The 16,208-nt window shown below is 34.3% G+C and overlaps 1 protein-coding gene and 1 pseudogene across 3 annotated transcripts; both read left to right on the top strand.

The window, feature by feature from the left end:
* The first annotated feature begins 1,219 nt into the window (after positions 1-1,219).
* Positions 1,220-5,371, top strand: LOC143569971 (J domain-containing protein required for chloroplast accumulation response 1-like; annotated as a pseudogene). Its single transcript, XR_013141834.1, has 8 exons — positions 1,220-1,731; positions 2,925-3,490; positions 3,587-4,201; positions 4,284-4,345; positions 4,417-4,476; positions 4,550-4,627; positions 4,697-4,873; positions 4,947-5,371. The product of XR_013141834.1 is annotated as a J domain-containing protein required for chloroplast accumulation response 1-like (transcript).
* Positions 5,372-8,426: 3,055 nt separating this feature from the next.
* Positions 8,427-11,407, top strand: LOC143569966 (deSI-like protein At4g17486). 2 transcript variants are annotated; one of them, XM_077055747.1, is made up of 4 exons: positions 8,427-8,598; positions 10,278-10,498; positions 10,671-10,958; positions 11,062-11,407. In XM_077055747.1, the coding sequence occupies exons 2-4, from the start codon at positions 10,306-10,308 to the stop codon at positions 11,295-11,297; spliced, it is 717 nt and encodes a 238-aa protein (XP_076911862.1). In that variant the 5' UTR covers positions 8,427-8,598; positions 10,278-10,305; the 3' UTR covers positions 11,298-11,407. The 2 variants fall into 2 exon arrangements, with proteins under 2 accessions (XP_076911862.1, XP_076911863.1); XM_077055748.1 differs by lacking the exon at positions 8,427-8,598 and having other exon boundaries at positions 10,260-10,498.
* The last annotated feature ends 4,801 nt before the right edge of the window (positions 11,408-16,208 follow it).

Genomic DNA, 16,208 nt, shown 5'->3' with positions numbered 1-16,208 from the left:
ATCACGATGGTGCAAAATGCCCTAGTTTTTCTTATTTAGTTTTCAGGATTTGTTGGAGATTCATAAATATTCGAGGTTATCTAGTAGCAAAGCAAGCGTTCTTCAAGCGGTTTGTTTGATTGCGATGTGGTGTTTGTGGAAGAAGAGGAATGATCTTGTTCATTGTAGTGTGCCGATTCAACTTTCGGGTTTAGTTCAAGAAATAAAAGTCTTGAGCTTTCTTTGGGTTAAAAATAGAGGAAAGATGAAGAGTCGTTTTAAAGTGTAATTTTTGTTTTTGGGTGTTCATGTTGGTGGTTGACTCTCTTGGTGTTTAGTGCTTGTATCTTTTATAGTTCCTTGCTAGTTATAATATACTTTCTTTGTTGGTTGTTCAAAAAAAAAAACTTTGTAAACAATTAACAAAATAAATTTATGATCTAGGATGAAACGAAAACAAGTTATTTTATCCTATAATAACAATCTAGAAAATAAAACTCGTGAGTGGTGGTCAAGAAGAAATGATGGTTATGGTGGTTTCCTCAATCTCCGATGCGCTCTCATAATAGATATATATAGAGAGAGAGAGAGAGAACATATGTGAGAGAACATGTGAGTTGTAAAACAAATGCAACAACGAGTTGTACAATAGGCAGAACAAATTGTACATTGATGAATAATGGATTTTGTGAGTGATGATGAAGATGAATTTTGATGTACATATACATAATGTAACGTAAAGTCTTATGTCTTCTTTAAAATCAGAACTAATATATTCTCCTACAAGGTTTATTTCTGTTATTCATGATTAAACAAAAGCAAATCAGTTAAATCATAACAAAATTAACATGCGTTTTATGTTTCACGCCCCCAACCACTCAACAAACAAGATATTCCAAACTTATGCTTGAAAATTGATCTAATCACCTTCTTTAAATTGCATGAATCACTCACATCTATAAACTATCCAAGTATATACACATGCCACAACACAAGGTGCCCATTAAACTTGGTTTAACCAAAACATTATTCCATAGCCTAACCCTTGTTTTAAAGTTATACGTGGTTCAACTTTTTTTTTAAAGAAAAAAGGCTAGCCTCAAATTTATGGAGTATATTTGTGGCAACTAATTGGCGCCAAGAGAAATTGTTTATACAAAATCAAACCAGCCGCTATCACCCTTATCCACCCGGTCCGGTCCCAACACATCTTGTGGCTTGCTTCCATTGTAATATACCCCACATTCGTTTGTTCTTTGTCTCATTCACTCACCCAAACTTCATCATCCACACTCAATACAATTCAATTAATTAATTTCATTACAACTAGTTGTCACCAATTGAATAACAAATGGAGAAAGTAAGCCGAACAGCTAACCTATCACTCCGATACAGTCTCTCACAAAAATCATTAGAAAACCTAGCCACTTCTTCTTCTTCTGTCAGGAACAACTCTGATAATAATAATGATGATGTTGATTTTGATGACGTGTTTGGCGGACCTCCGACGCGGACGCGGTACAGTTTCGGCGGTGGTAGGAATAAGTCGTCCAGTTCTCAGTCTGGATTGGGCGAACGGCCGGTGTTTGGTGAATCCTATGGTTCGCCGAGAACGAGGACGAGTGATGATTTTTATGATGATATTTTTAGAAAGAGTGATGAGTCGGTTCGGTCGCCTAGGTGGCGGTCTCCCACGGCGTTAAATCCTGCGAAAAACGACACGTTTTCGAGTTCCGTTCCGTCTGATTTCAGGTTCTATTATATTTCCTTTTTTATTAGTCACGTTATTTTCCAAGTTTACCCTTGAACACACACAACTAACATTAATAAACAATATTATATTGATGAATCCAATTTTCAAGGGCATTATTGTCATTTGGTAAGCAAAAAAGTAATAATTCAATCTGTGTTTTTCAAACCATGACACTTAAAAGAGGGACGGAGGGAGTAGTTTATTTACTGAATTGGTAGTTTTGAAGCTTATTACTTGTTAATGTTAGATGTAATTAGGATTTTGCTTATGATCAGGCTGTTGTATCCCTAAATTTTTTCTTTTTAACTGAATTTTGATATTTTTATCTGCTATAGTAAACTAACTGAACGTTCGAGCAAAATGTTTAATGTAAACGGTTGGGTAGGAAGCTCGTTTAGTAAAAATGAACATGAACAAGAAAATTCGTTTGTTCGGTTGTGTTTGTGAATGTTCGATAATGTGTTCGTTTGCGCCTGTTAATGTTTGTTCATTAAAGGTTTCTAATACTTTTTAATGACATTTTTAATCTTATCATATAGATTTAAGCAAAGTTTTTGGCTATAAAACAAAAATATATATCACACACTTTGTACCCAGACCGAACGGTTGACACGACCATTCTCGGTTAGCCAAATCAAATGAAATATTGTTTGTGTTAATTTGTGTTTATTCATTTATGTTTGTGAACCACTGAAACCGTTCATGGACAAGTTCATTTTCTTAATGAACGAACAAGAGCACGAAATTTTGTTCAGTTAGCTGAATTCACAGGCATGAATCGGTAAATCAAGAGCAAGAAAGTTGGATAACTACCAAATATTATTGATCAGGAAAGCTTAACTCAAAAACCTGATTATATCGGTTTATATAACCTAACCAATTCTAATTAGGCTCAAACTCCTATTAGATATAAACACAAACACATATATATCTAAACATTGAATTTGAGATAAACCTGATTACTAATACACATTAATTAGTAATCCCTTAAATACACTTTATTCACAAAACCTGCAAATCAACGAATTACCGAACTTGTAACGGGTTCAGAATTAGTTAACGGGCCAACATCTTGAACTGTTCGCTTGTCTGATAAAAGCTTAACATACAAACATGAACAAGGCCTTGTTCGATTCGTTTACAGCCCTAGATATGATGTTATGTTTATACTATTGTTTATTCGTACTCTCAGTCTGCCTCCAAAGATGACAGAAGATGCAGGCATTCCTGTATTTGGTTCAAATGTGCATACGCAGAACGTTCACCTGTCTAGATTTTCAACTCCAGCAACACAAATATTCAGGAGTAATTCAGGCCAATCTGCTGGTAAAACACTATTATCACGTGAATCATCTAGTGCTAAGGAGTCACTACACTCGACACAATCCACAGAAACGGAAGTTGACCACAAGTCAAACGCTAAAACCACTGGAACAAGATCTCCAAGCACTGAGTTTCACTTTTCTATACACAAATGGCCCAATGTGGGAGTACCATTACTCATGTCTCTTCGTGGGGGCAAACAGTATACTTCGAAAGGAAGTAGTAAAGTTAGCGCGGTGTCAATGGATAATATGCAAGAATCTGGATCTCCTAATGAAGATTTGTCTTCAAAGAAAGAAGATGTGAAGCCTGTTTCCGGAGTTAGTTTAATGGACGTTATTGAAAAAGAAACTTTAGCAGTCAAACAAGAAGAAAATGTGCAGCATGAAGTCATAGCTCCAAGTTCTTTATTACATGATGAGCTTGAAAGAAAAGGTAATTTGTGGTTTCACAGTAGATATTAAATCAGATTATGCTGAAAGTTATAATTATAACATCTGTAAATTGAATTTTATTTTCTTGTGGATTCAGGTTATGAAGAGGCTGGCAAAGAGGCTGAAACTAAAGAAAAAATGGAGACAACTAGTGGTAAGAAAAAACCCGTGGGGAAAAAGAGAAATAAGCCTAGTGTCGGGTCACCTAAAAACCGAGTCAAAGGTATGGTCAAAGATTTTTTCAAGATTTCTAATCAAGAAAGTCCTCCAAAGGCCAAAACTAACGTGAGCTCAAGATGGAAAACTGGTGGTAAAAACAAAACACAAGAAGAAGTCGATAATATCATTTCAAATCTTGATACTAATCCAAAAATCAAGACAGATGCTTCAAAACCAACGAAATTGGCAAGTGAATTGCCTTCAGAAAATGTGAAAATGCAACCCGATGCTTCAACTGCAATACCATTGCATGCTAAAATGCCTGCAGAAAATGTAAATAAGATTCCTGATTCTCCATTCGTGGTAAATATATATATATTTTAACTTCACATTATTTATTATCACACGAATAGGTTACAAAGTTTTACTATATTTTTTATTTCTAAGGCGAAGGAAGAAACCGTGAAGTCCACCAAGCAGAAATCTGCATCGAATCGTACCATTCGAAAACTTGAGGATATAAACTTTCAGCAGGATACCACACCATCTTCTGGTTAGTTAATTGCCCGACAATAATAACTAATAAGCTGTTTTTAGCTCAATATTGGCTTCTGACATGCGGTTTCGTATCTCAGAATCAGTTCCTAACGGTTCCAAGGCTAGTGTTGAAAATATAGACGATTTAGATAACTTCCAGGTATCCAATTTCTTATCTTTTGGTAATTATTATTCGTATCACACGTTTTATTAAACAAGGACTTGACACAGGTACAAGAACTGGCTACCGTTGATGATTCAAAAACTCAAGAAGAATCCGAGGCCATTATGGTAAATACGTTTTGTATGAGATCATTTATTATCATTACTTAATTAATTTATTTACACAAATTACATAAACTAGGCTTTGGATTCAAAGATCCACACATGGTCAAATGGAAGAAAAGGAAACATTCGCTCACTACTCTCCACGTTACAACTTGTAAGCCCAACCGCATTATTATGTTTCATGTCACATTTTCGGGTTCAAACATATATTCTGTTCGCACAGGTGCTTTGGGCTGAGAGTGGATGGAAACCGGTTGCACTTGTTGATATTATAGAAGCAAACGCAGTGAAAAAAGCTTATAACCGAGCAATGCTATGTTTGCACCCTGATAAGTTGCAACAAAAAGGCGCGGATTCACATAAAAAATACATTGCCGAGAAGGTGTTCGATATACTTCAGGTACATTTTAATATTATGACTATACTATACTAAAAAAAATAAAATTAATTTGATTATTTGTGATGTGGTACAGGAGGCATGGGATCATTATAATACTCTTGGTACACTTCTTTGACCATTCTGTGACATGTTATGATGATTGCCCCCACCACCACACAAGACAGACAATGTTTGAATTGTAAGCATCACTCTGCATAAAGGACTTAGCTTTCCTAAGTTTTGAATACAAAACTATTTATATTATATACCACACCTTTTGTTTTATTTTTCTTCTAGATACATTTTGAGATATATGCATTGTAAGTTGTATATTTTGTAATAATATTAGTACATGTGTATGAAACAAATGCAATTCTTTTTTTTCTTTTTCTTTTTTTTGGGAAAATATAAATGAAGTTTATGGCCATGACTGCAGGAATGCCTTTTTGTAGTATCTTAAGCAAAAAAGTCAGTTATTTATACATTACATGTGATCATTTGAGTATCCATATTCGTTTATTTGGCAATAATCAAATAATAATATTAATTCTCATATTATTCCTCCACTTCAATAATTACCTTACTTTTATCAGAATTGATGATTATACTTTGATTTGATTTGGTGTTATACGTCAGTAATCATAACCTTTTGAATCTGTTAATTGCTAACATGATTTTCATTATTATTAAATCACCCGTTGTGGGGCTTTAAAGGGGCGACACAAGTTGATGTGGCCCCGCCTTAACGCTCGTTGTGCATACCGCGTCAGGGCGTTAAGGCCCAGGTGGTAAGTGGGATTTGGTAACGTTTTAACGGGGCGGCAAAGGATAAAAAAGATGGGGTTATGGGGCTTAAACAAGGAAATTGTGGGTCTTTAATGTGGTAAGGGTGCTTTAAACCACAACGTGATGTTAAAGGGGTGTGTTATTTAAAGTTTCATCGCCTACGCGACACTGATGTAACGCTTTAACTTGAATGTTTGAGCGTATACAACTAGGCTGTAAATCGTGTTAGGTAGACACTTTACGGATTGACATGTTGAATTCTTCAATTGTTCAGCCTGAACGTGACCCATATATTTTATACAAGTCAAGAACATTTAAAATCTTGTAACACGAACACAATCCGCTTAACTCATTATCTAAACGTGTCAAATGGGTTGGTGGGTAACAATCAAGCTATAAATGTGGTAATCGATTGGTGGGTTGTAAAAAAAAAGGTTATATGAGTTAGTAGGTTGACTTATTTAACTAAACAGGTTAAACTGGTCAACACAATCAATGAATTCCAATCCAGGCACCTAATAACCTGCCCAACATAGATGAGGTCCTAAAGACACCCAATGGATGTCCCTCTCCTGTTGATAATAACGTCGACAAGAGCTAAAAACTCTCCACTAGGACCACACATTGGTGGAATATTTTTCCTTAAGTGGGTACATTAAGATACGACTACAATGGCAATTGACCTCTCGGTCCAATAGCAAGGGAGATGATGGTTAACGTTTAGGACTTTATGGTCTCGGATTTAAAACCTGGCTCACGGCACTGTGTTTCTTCCTTGATGATGTTCCTCGGTGACTAACGCATGAAGCGCCAAATTCAGTATAGACGTTTACCACAAACACAAACACAAATATTAAGAACAAGATCACCCTATAACCTTTTTTTTGTGAAATACATAAAGAAAAGAAAAACACATATAGATGAAAATAATTATTACCCATTCGTGGTGTGACTATAGTGAGTTTTTGCTAAAAAAATCTTGGTTTTATTTATGTAAACATATTCATATAATTTTAAACTAGTTAATATTCTTAATGTGTTCATATGTAAATTAATTTTAATTTAACCTATACTTTTTCAAAGTATAACCTTAAAACAACTTTATTCTAATAAAAACTCATGTGTAAGAATCATGTTGAATCCAGCCGAACCTCATCGTCAAGAACTTAAGTTAATAAATCGAAACCATTAATAAGTTGTTTATTAAATTTGTTTGTATACTTGATTAAATATTTTTTAACTTTTCTTTTTGAAGAAAGTGATCATGAACAAGGGTCAAAAGTAAAAAAGGACAATATCCTGTCGCAAATATTTAACTCTTACTTCACACACACACTTCCACTTTAACTTTTAAAACATTCCTAAGCCTTGTATATTACTCTATTAATCCAATTTCAAATGTTTCAAAACATGGATCCTCCATCAGGGGTGGAACCAAGGCAAAGAGGTCTTCTGATTCCTGTCATCAGAAACTTTGTTACATAAATTAATATTAAAGAAAACATAAGTTGGACTAATTAATCATAGTGAGAATAGATGAGAAGGCCCTAAACAAAAGGTCTTGGTTAAGGACCATAATGAATCGAAGTCAATGGTCAAGTTTAGTAACATAATTTTATGATAACTATTAAGTACTTAAGTTGTTTGTTTCAATTTTCTTTCATCTCTTGCAGACTTAATGATTAATCTTGTCTAAAATATTGTTTAATTATATTCTAATAAAGAAGGGCAAACCGTTGCACAACACTCTCAATGTGTAGGGTCCAGAATGTCAAGCCAACTTGAGCCTGATGTAAACATCCTTACGATATTAAAACACATTTTTACAAATGGATGTTTTCACGTAACTAGTAAAGAAGAGAACGTTTACATAGTTTGTCGTAGTTTATATTTTCTACTCTAAAAAGCATTAAATTTAATAATTTTTAATAAAACTATATCATAGTTTGTCATAGTATACATGCCCCACCATCGTATCAAACACTATTGTCCATCTTACCCTCATAAAAGTTCAATAACATGTTTTTTCTATTAGACGAGTGAAAACTTGTTAGGATATCACCCATAACAGATTTATCCTAGCTAAACACGCATAATTGTTGAGCTCTCATTCAAAACACGTTGGTAATATTTGAGACGAGACATTTTCTACGCAGTAGTATGTATTACGTGGATAGAACCTAACAAAACGAGTTTTAATTTTTCTAAGACTTAAAAAAATAAAAAGAATTAGTGAAAAATCACATGTAAATAAAACCAAAGCTGTATATTCACCCAAGATATATCATCATCATCATCATCATCGTACTCAGTATATCCCACCAATAGCAAAGCTATGGTAGGGTCTGAGGAGGGTAAGATGTAGACAACCTTACCTCTACCCCATAGGGATAGAGAGGCTGCTTCTGGTGAGACCCCCGGCTCGATAGTAGTTTTGCATCAAGCCTTGGACATAAAGCACATAGCACTCAAGCATCGGGATACCGGCTGATTGGTGTATGTACCCTCGTCTTTCGGCTATCAACGCCACCACATGATGCCTGATTAACCTTCCGCCACTTTTAACGTTATTTTCACGAGATTAGTAAAATAACGTCAAAATTAGTGCAATTTCACTTTTGCCCACCCGAGGGTTTACACATATATACATAATATGCGCGCACCTCACGCAGGGCGTAATTTATGTGGAAGAGATATTTCACATACATTCCTGTTATCGATATTTAAATAGAAAAACTTAAAAGAGAAAAAAGAAAAGAACAAGGTAAAGAATAAATAGAAGAGAAGAGAGTGGACCAGGTTTCCAGACGTCCGTTTTCCAGGGTTGATTAATTTAGAGGTTAGGCTGTCACACACACACATACATTCACACGCCCACTTGTCTCTAACCTCAAACCAACCTTCTTTGCTTTCTGTTAACTTGCAGCTGGAATCTCTCACCTACAATTTCTATTTGCTCTGTAAGTTCTACTCAATATTTTTTTAAGCTTCTTATGTATTACTTAATTTATGTTGGTACTTATTTCAGTTTGATCTGTTTGTTACATCGAATGCTTTATCTCGCTTCTTCGTGTTCTTTTCCTCTTGATTTCATCCGTTTTTTGTAGATCTCAACTTATTTACCTTCTCTAAATTTGTTCATAATACAAGGCGAGGAAAACCTTAATTCTGAATGGTCAAGTGGTAACATTTTACCTCTTAACCATTCAGATACTAAAAGGCTACCAAACGGCCGTCTTTTAACATTCATTAAAAGATTACCGGTTAATGGCTCATAACCTTTTAATGATTAAGAGGTAGCTTAAGTCTGAATGGTTAAGAGGCTACTTAACCATTCAGACTTAAGCTATCTTTTAACCATTAAGAGGTTATGAGCCATTAAGTGGTAGCCTCTTAATAATTGTTAAAGCGGCTACCTAAGTCTTAGAAATTAGGAGTTAGATTTGTTCGTCAAAACAATTTTCGAGATACCGCTCAATTTGATGATTACAGGTTTACCGTATGTGGTCACCAGGGGCGGACCTACATAGGTCCCATCGGGGTCCCGGGACACCAATGTTTTTTAAAAAATACTTAGAGATGGTATACTAAATTTTGTAAGGACCCCATAAAAATTAATACTTGGAACCCATACTATTAAGGCTAAACTGGTCTAGTGGAAATTCCCTTGTTTTTCTTTGAGAGGTTGCAGGTTCAAGCCTCTCCATACTCAATTTTTGTTGTTTTTTTATATCATAGTCAATATTAGTTATTTAGTTGGGGTATTTGTGTTTTTTTTAGTTTCTCTCATATAGTCATTATCACCATCCAACATATATACTAACAACATGGGTTTTACATATTCTTTTATTAATTATCTTATGTATGTATATTATAATTAATAATTTATTTGTGTAAGAGTTAGTTTTTCATGTCTTGGTTATTTATGTAAGACCATATATATATATATATATATATAGCTTATGTGTTTTTCGAGTATGAATAAAAATGAATTAAAAATGTATGTTCTATCTAGTTTCTAATCTATATTCTTTCTACTTACTCGTTTCCAATGACACCATATTTCCGTGTTTTATTATGTTACTCGTCTCGACCCGACCCGAATAACGACCGACCTGAAAATTTTGTAAACCGAAAAAGTTGGGACCCCGTCGACAAAAAATCCTGGGTCCGCCACTGGTGGTCACTCCTGACATTCACAAGCACTGTGTGATATATTTAGCAAGTTTTTCAGTTATTAGAAGAATAATTTGATTTGTTTTTATCCTTTTGTAATTTGCTAAACATAAAATTCATAATTTGTTTTGTCTTGATATTTTTATTATATATATGTCCAGAATATTATGGAAAATTCGATATTATAATTTATATATGAGTTGTTGCACACTGGAAATTCTATAATAATATTATTATTATTAACTACCTAGCTGCTAGCTGGGTATGTTGAATATTCTATATGCCAATAATTAAGATATAGCCTTTAGTTGTGGACATGTGTAGGTATATACATATGAATTATGTGATCATAGTCGGCAACATGACATGAAAATATTCATCTGGTTTCTATTTGTTTTTTAAAATGCATCAAAACTAATGTTTTATATCTATGTTATGATTAATATATTTTGTACATTTATAGGATGAGTTATGCTTAACATTGGAGCAAAATGAAATTCGCAACGAAGAAGAGTCCGTTTCATTTAAAAGGAAAATCAACCACTTGTTTTTGCTTATTTCCGAAAGTTAAATCTGGATACGGGCCGGGGAAGTCACCGGTTTATCTCAACGTCTATGACTTAACACCCATGAACGGTTATGCTTATTGGGCCGGTGTTGGCATCTTTCATTCTGGTGTAGAAGGTAACATTTTTTGTTGAGTAAACTGTAATTTTCGTCCCATTAAAGCATGACCAGGTATGCTCATTGGGCCGTTTATGCATTTTACTCTTTTCTTTTTCTTAACTTTTGTTTTTAATTTAACATATTATTTTAACAATTTATATAACTAAACTGCTATACTTTTAAATGACAGTTCATGGTGTAGAATATGCATTTGGAGCACATGACTACCCGAGCAGCGGTGTCTTTGAGGTCGAACCACGCCAATGCCCGGGGTTCAAGTTTAGAAGGTCAATATTAATCGGGACCACATGTCTTGACCCGGTCCAAGTCCGGGAGTTCATGGAGCATCATGCTACTAACTACTATGGCGACACGTATCACCTCATTGTCAAAAATTGTAACCACTTCTGCAACGACATTTGTTACCATTTAACCGGGAAGCGGATCCCAGGATGGGTTAACCGACTTGCTAAACTCGGTAACATAACATTTCTTGCATATTGAATTATTGATCATTGAGCTAGTTTTAAATTTTTAATGATAGAAATGTTGTTTTATATGATTTTTATATGTATGTGTAGGTTCGATATTTAGCTGTGTTTTACCGGAGGCACTTAGAATTACGGCTGTGCAACATGATCCTAGTTTGATACCGTATGAACACGAGAAGCAAAAGCTTAGAAGTAATAGTTTTAGTTTCTTGTCTTCGAGGCAGAGACAGTTATCGGTTTCTTCTTTGCTTCTACAATCGCCATTAAAGGGATGTTTAAGGCTGTGGGAGTTGAGGCGATCCAGAACCGTTGTGATGGACGGGTAAATTGTATAATAACGGAAGAATTTGGTTGCTTAAACCTTGTTTGTTAGACGGTTTATGCACAGAAAGTGCATTGTACACTATTAAAGTTCTATAAGAATATCTTCAAAATCTTTGAAGTTTACCGTTATATATATATATATATTTTAATTACAAAGGGATGATAACAAGAACAAGGAAGGAATAACTTTTAATATTCAAAATCTGAGTTTTCTAAAGGGCATTATAAAAATGAAATGAATAAAAAAAAGAAATTATAGAAAATCTAACTTTGTTAAGAGGAAAGAACATAATGTGTTACAACATTTGAAATACCAATTTAATTTACATGGCTAGTTTAATCAAATGAGTAATGTATTGACATGTTTATATGTTAAGTAAGAGGGGTTGTGTTAGGGCTAGGCCAGATCACGTTTAATAGAGGTTGGCCCACCATTTAATCCGTTTATTAAAATCTACCAAATCGGCTAGTTAAAAGTTCTACCTGAACCGTGCTTAAACAAGCTCGAGCTCAAGCATGCATAGTATCACAGACTGACTATTTGATGATTGTTTTGCTTGTTTGTGCGTGAACGCTTGTTGGCTAATCCTGAAGTTCATCAAACATGGCCTTAATGGAAATAAACAACACATGCATGCCTAGTTGTGTTAGTACAATGAACATGTCGTTGGTTGCGAGCTGTTGCCGCTCGCAGCCTCGCATGATGAGTCCAAGACATGACAAAATCTTATGACTCTTATCATATATGGGATGCAATGGCTGGCCTTCCGGCGTCACACAAAGTCAAAAAGATTGTTCCATGACAATAGGCTCACAACTCACAAGCTCAAACAAGTCTATGTTAATTTATCTATATATGTAATATGTATATCTATATATTTAATATATATAAAGCATGAGTTATGGACTTCTTAATTCTTAAATAATACCAAACTTGTTGCTTTAAGTACAACAAGTGATGCATAAAAATTTTAAATTCCAAGGGGGGCAATTGGGTCTTTATCAACCATCATCATGCATAGTTAATTTTAATTCATTCAAAAATAGTTACAATTTTGGTCATTTAATTTCAATCACAGTTTGTTATTTTAAAAAATAATTCAGTATTTTCCTCTTATTTTAAGACTTTATGTCAAGCACCACCGCCATTTAAACGACCATAACTTTTTCACACGTTAATATTAAAAAAGAAATACTGTAATAAACAATAAAAACAATCATTTTATTATCTTTAATTTGAGTATGACATTGCTATATTTTTTCATTAACTTACCATGTTACGTGATTTCTGGTAAGGACCGACAAACAGATCGGGTCAGGCGGGTTCGGATCACGGGTCTAAAAGGGTTAAGGTCGGAACAAATCAATACAAAAAAGGTTAATTTGGTTCAGGTAAGCCAGGACGGGTACGAGTCGAAAGCGGTCAAGTCAAAAGGGATTTCAGGTTAGAATTGTGGTGACTTGAACAGGTTGTGTGTCAAAACGCGTTCAATGCAACATTACGCAGGCACCGACACTAGATCACGCGGGTATAGTTGTTGTGTTTTGCGTTTACCCAACTAGTTTTAATAATATAAAGGTGAGAAAAGATCAAATAAGAAGTTTGATTTTTATAAGAAGACTAGGAAGAAGGGTATTTTTGTCTAATACCTTAATATTGAAAACTCACTTAATTTAATTTCAAAAACCCACTGAATTAAGACCCAATTAAATTTTCACTTATCTCCTATAACCACCACCGCCCACCGCCACCCACCGCCAACACCTTGCCGGAAAAGTCTTCGGAAATTTCGCCGAAAAATAAAACACTATGAAAAACACAATGAAAAAGACACAATGTAAAACACACAATGGAAAAACACTATGAAAATAAAAACACAATGAAAACACAATTAAATAACACAATGTAAAAAACATAATGCAAAAAACACTATGAAAAAATAAAACACAATTGCATAACACAATTTTGTAAAACACAATTATGATAAAACACCCTTTGTAAAAACCCATGAATTTTTATTTTTATTTTTATAAAGCAATATGGTACTCATATAAAAGATAAAAAAACACTCGTTTTTATGTTGAAATTGTTTTGAAAAAAAATGTCGTATAAAATAGTTATGGACGTTTTAAAATGATCGGGGAATTTGACATGTGCCTTGCATGTGGAGAGGTACTCATATAAAAGATAAAAAAACACTCGTTTTTATGGTGAAATTGTTTTGAAAAAAAATGTCGTATAAAATAGTTATGGACATTTTAAAATGATCGGGGAATTTGACATGTGCCTTGCATGTGAAGAGAGAAAGTCAATAAATGTGTTATCCCTATTATGCCCTTACTATTGTTTTACACTTGATGATAGGGGTGTTCATTGTTCGGTTTTCGCGGTTTTTAGGTCAAACCGTAAACCAAACCATTAGTAATGGTTTTTATTTTTGTAAACCAAAACCAAACCGTTAGTAACGGTTTGGTTCCAGTTTAGTTTTACGATTTAGCCTCATTGGGTTTTTATACAAGATGCCCAAAATAAACTATTTATACAAAACAATTAAAAGAACTTAGATGCATAAGCAATTTCAAAGGAACATAACTAGTTTCAACGTGAGTCACATATAACACAAAATCTATGGGCATTTATAAATAATTTATAGTGATTTCATAAAATCAGCTTAAGAGAATTACTATGTTGAAAACCCACAACTTTAAAAACACATTAAAGTTACTCAATTGAGAACGAAATAAGCGGGTTAGCTTACTTTTAATTTGTTTAAACTTAACTAAAGTTAAAACAATTTTTATTTCTAATCATGTCTATTATATATTTATTTGAAATATCTGATAACTTTAATATATAAATATCTTATGGTCCGGTCCGGTTTAATACGGTTGGTTTTCGGTATAAACCGTAAACCAAACCGTTCGCTACGGTTTGAAACTTTTAAAACCGACCGACCAAAAGTTAGGTAAAAAAACCGACAGTGAAACAAAACCAGCGATCGGTTTGGGCGGTTTCACGGTTTGAAACCAAACCATAAACACCTCTACTTGATGATATCTCTAATCTAATCTCAATCATTCAATTATTAAATGAATTGACAAGATTATTTCCTATCCAAACTAATCTACTTATTATAACCCACACGTATAAAGGTATGATAATTTAGTTAGGGTTAGAAAAAGTAAACTCAGACAAGAAAATGAGGCAGTAGGAGGAAGAGAGGTTTCTAAGGGTCTTGCTGCCAATGATTTATTTGACCCAAAATCAACAACAACCCTTTTCCTTTCTTTTCTTTTGATCCAAAAGAGTGTTGTTGGATCGAATAGAATAGAATGTCAGGCGCTTGTAGTTGTAGTTGTACCAACCATGTGTTACATTCCCAATTCAACAATATTCATTTCATTTCATATGAGGCGGTGATGATGATTAATAATAATATTGTCTGAGTAAATAAATAAATGGACCAAAGTTTGAGATCCACCGTATCTTGGTGGGGCAAAAAAATTAATAATGCCAAGGTTTCAGTTGAAAACTTTGTGCTGATTTTTGCAGCCATGACGGTGGTATCCTCTTTGCTTCATCCAGATCTGAGCCTCAATAATTATTCATTACAAAATTACTTTATTATTATTATTATTATGGTATATTATTTTTTATTTTAACTGTTTATCGGTTAGAGTAGTAGTAATTTTGGTTTCTAATCTAGAGATGAATCTACATTTTAAGTTGAATTTTGAACTAGAATCAAACATCTACAAAAATGTTTTTATGAAATTCTCGAGTTCCTCGAAACACAGAAAAGCACAAAACCGTGTTTAAATTTTTTTTTTTTTTGAGAAGCTTTCGATACAATAAATTGGGACTTCCTGGACTCGGTTATGGCCCAAATGAACTTCCCGGTTCTTTGGCGGATGTGGATTAGGGGCTGCCTTGTCTCAAGCCACTCGTCGGTTATCATCAATGCAGCACCTTCAAAGGAGTAGGACAAATTCTCTATTGGTGATGGGTAGGATCTTTGGTTAGAACAAGGGGAGATTAACGTCTAAACCTTTTTTAAACTTGAAAAGTCTGTCAATGCTCGGTTATTTTCAGCTTTTGGATGATTTGGTTTTTTCCACGCATTGGTCTAGGAGGCTTTCTTTTGGTCCTGAATCCACAGAATTGACTTGCTTGTTGGCCCTTTTGGTCAGAAGATCCGACGGGTGACGCTCCCTTAAAGCTACGATTGAACAGAAAATGTTTGTTCAAGACAACCTTTTGTTTTACTGGATAAATTGGATCCCCAATAAGCTAAACTTCTTTGCATGGACAGGTTTTGACAGAATCAAATCAAGGATTGCATTAGCTAAAAGAAACATTCGGGTGAACGATATGGTTTGCGACGGTTGTGGGTTACGACTAGAATCATCAGACCAGACCATTTGCTGGTTGGATGTAATTTTGCTAAACTGGGAAGTGACTGAAAACTGGTGTAAATTGGGGTATTAATTTGCTGGAAATTCAGTTGTTGAAAAATTATATTTTCCTAGGCGGAATCCGGGAAGCAATATTGTTAAAAAAAACCGGGACAAAGTATCAATTTAGTCACTATGTGGTTCATATGGTTAGCAAGAAACAAGAGGCTCTTCGACAACACTTGCTTCGGGGCAAAGTATCTCTTTATTATATCAGTTTCACTTTGGTTATTTGAAGTGTGTCCAGTGTTTGACACGAATAAATTTACATGCTGTGTTCGGGTTTAAGATTCAACCTGCCAACCTACCTTGAAACTGATATACTAAAATGGTGAACAGAAGTTTATTACTGTATATGTATTATATATACAACATCATAAAAGAACATCAAAACTAGTACTAGCAACTCAAGAGATACACCATGAATGCATAACATAAATCTGAAACGCAAAGACCAA

This window comes from Bidens hawaiensis, unplaced genomic scaffold (assembly GCF_021521415.1).
Source record: "Bidens hawaiensis isolate Kalapana, Puna unplaced genomic scaffold, B.hawaiensis_p1.1 tig00024809_1, whole genome shotgun sequence".
NCBI lineage: Eukaryota > Viridiplantae > Streptophyta > Magnoliopsida > Asterales > Asteraceae > Bidens > Bidens hawaiensis.
The sequence above is the reverse complement of the archived record's forward strand: the minus strand, read 5'-3'. Positions and strand labels throughout refer to the sequence as shown.

Coding starts and splice junctions, on each gene's coding strand:
- LOC143569966 (XM_077055747.1), top strand. CDS start 10,306: ATGAAATTCGCAACGAAGAAGAGTCCGTTTCATTTAAAAGGAAAATCA. Junction 10,499..10,670: donor CTTTCATTCTGGTGTAGAAG/GTAACATTTTTT, acceptor TTTAAATGACAG/TTCATGGTGTAGAATATGCA. Junction 10,959..11,061: donor TAACCGACTTGCTAAACTCG/GTAACATAACAT, acceptor ATGTATGTGTAG/GTTCGATATTTAGCTGTGTT.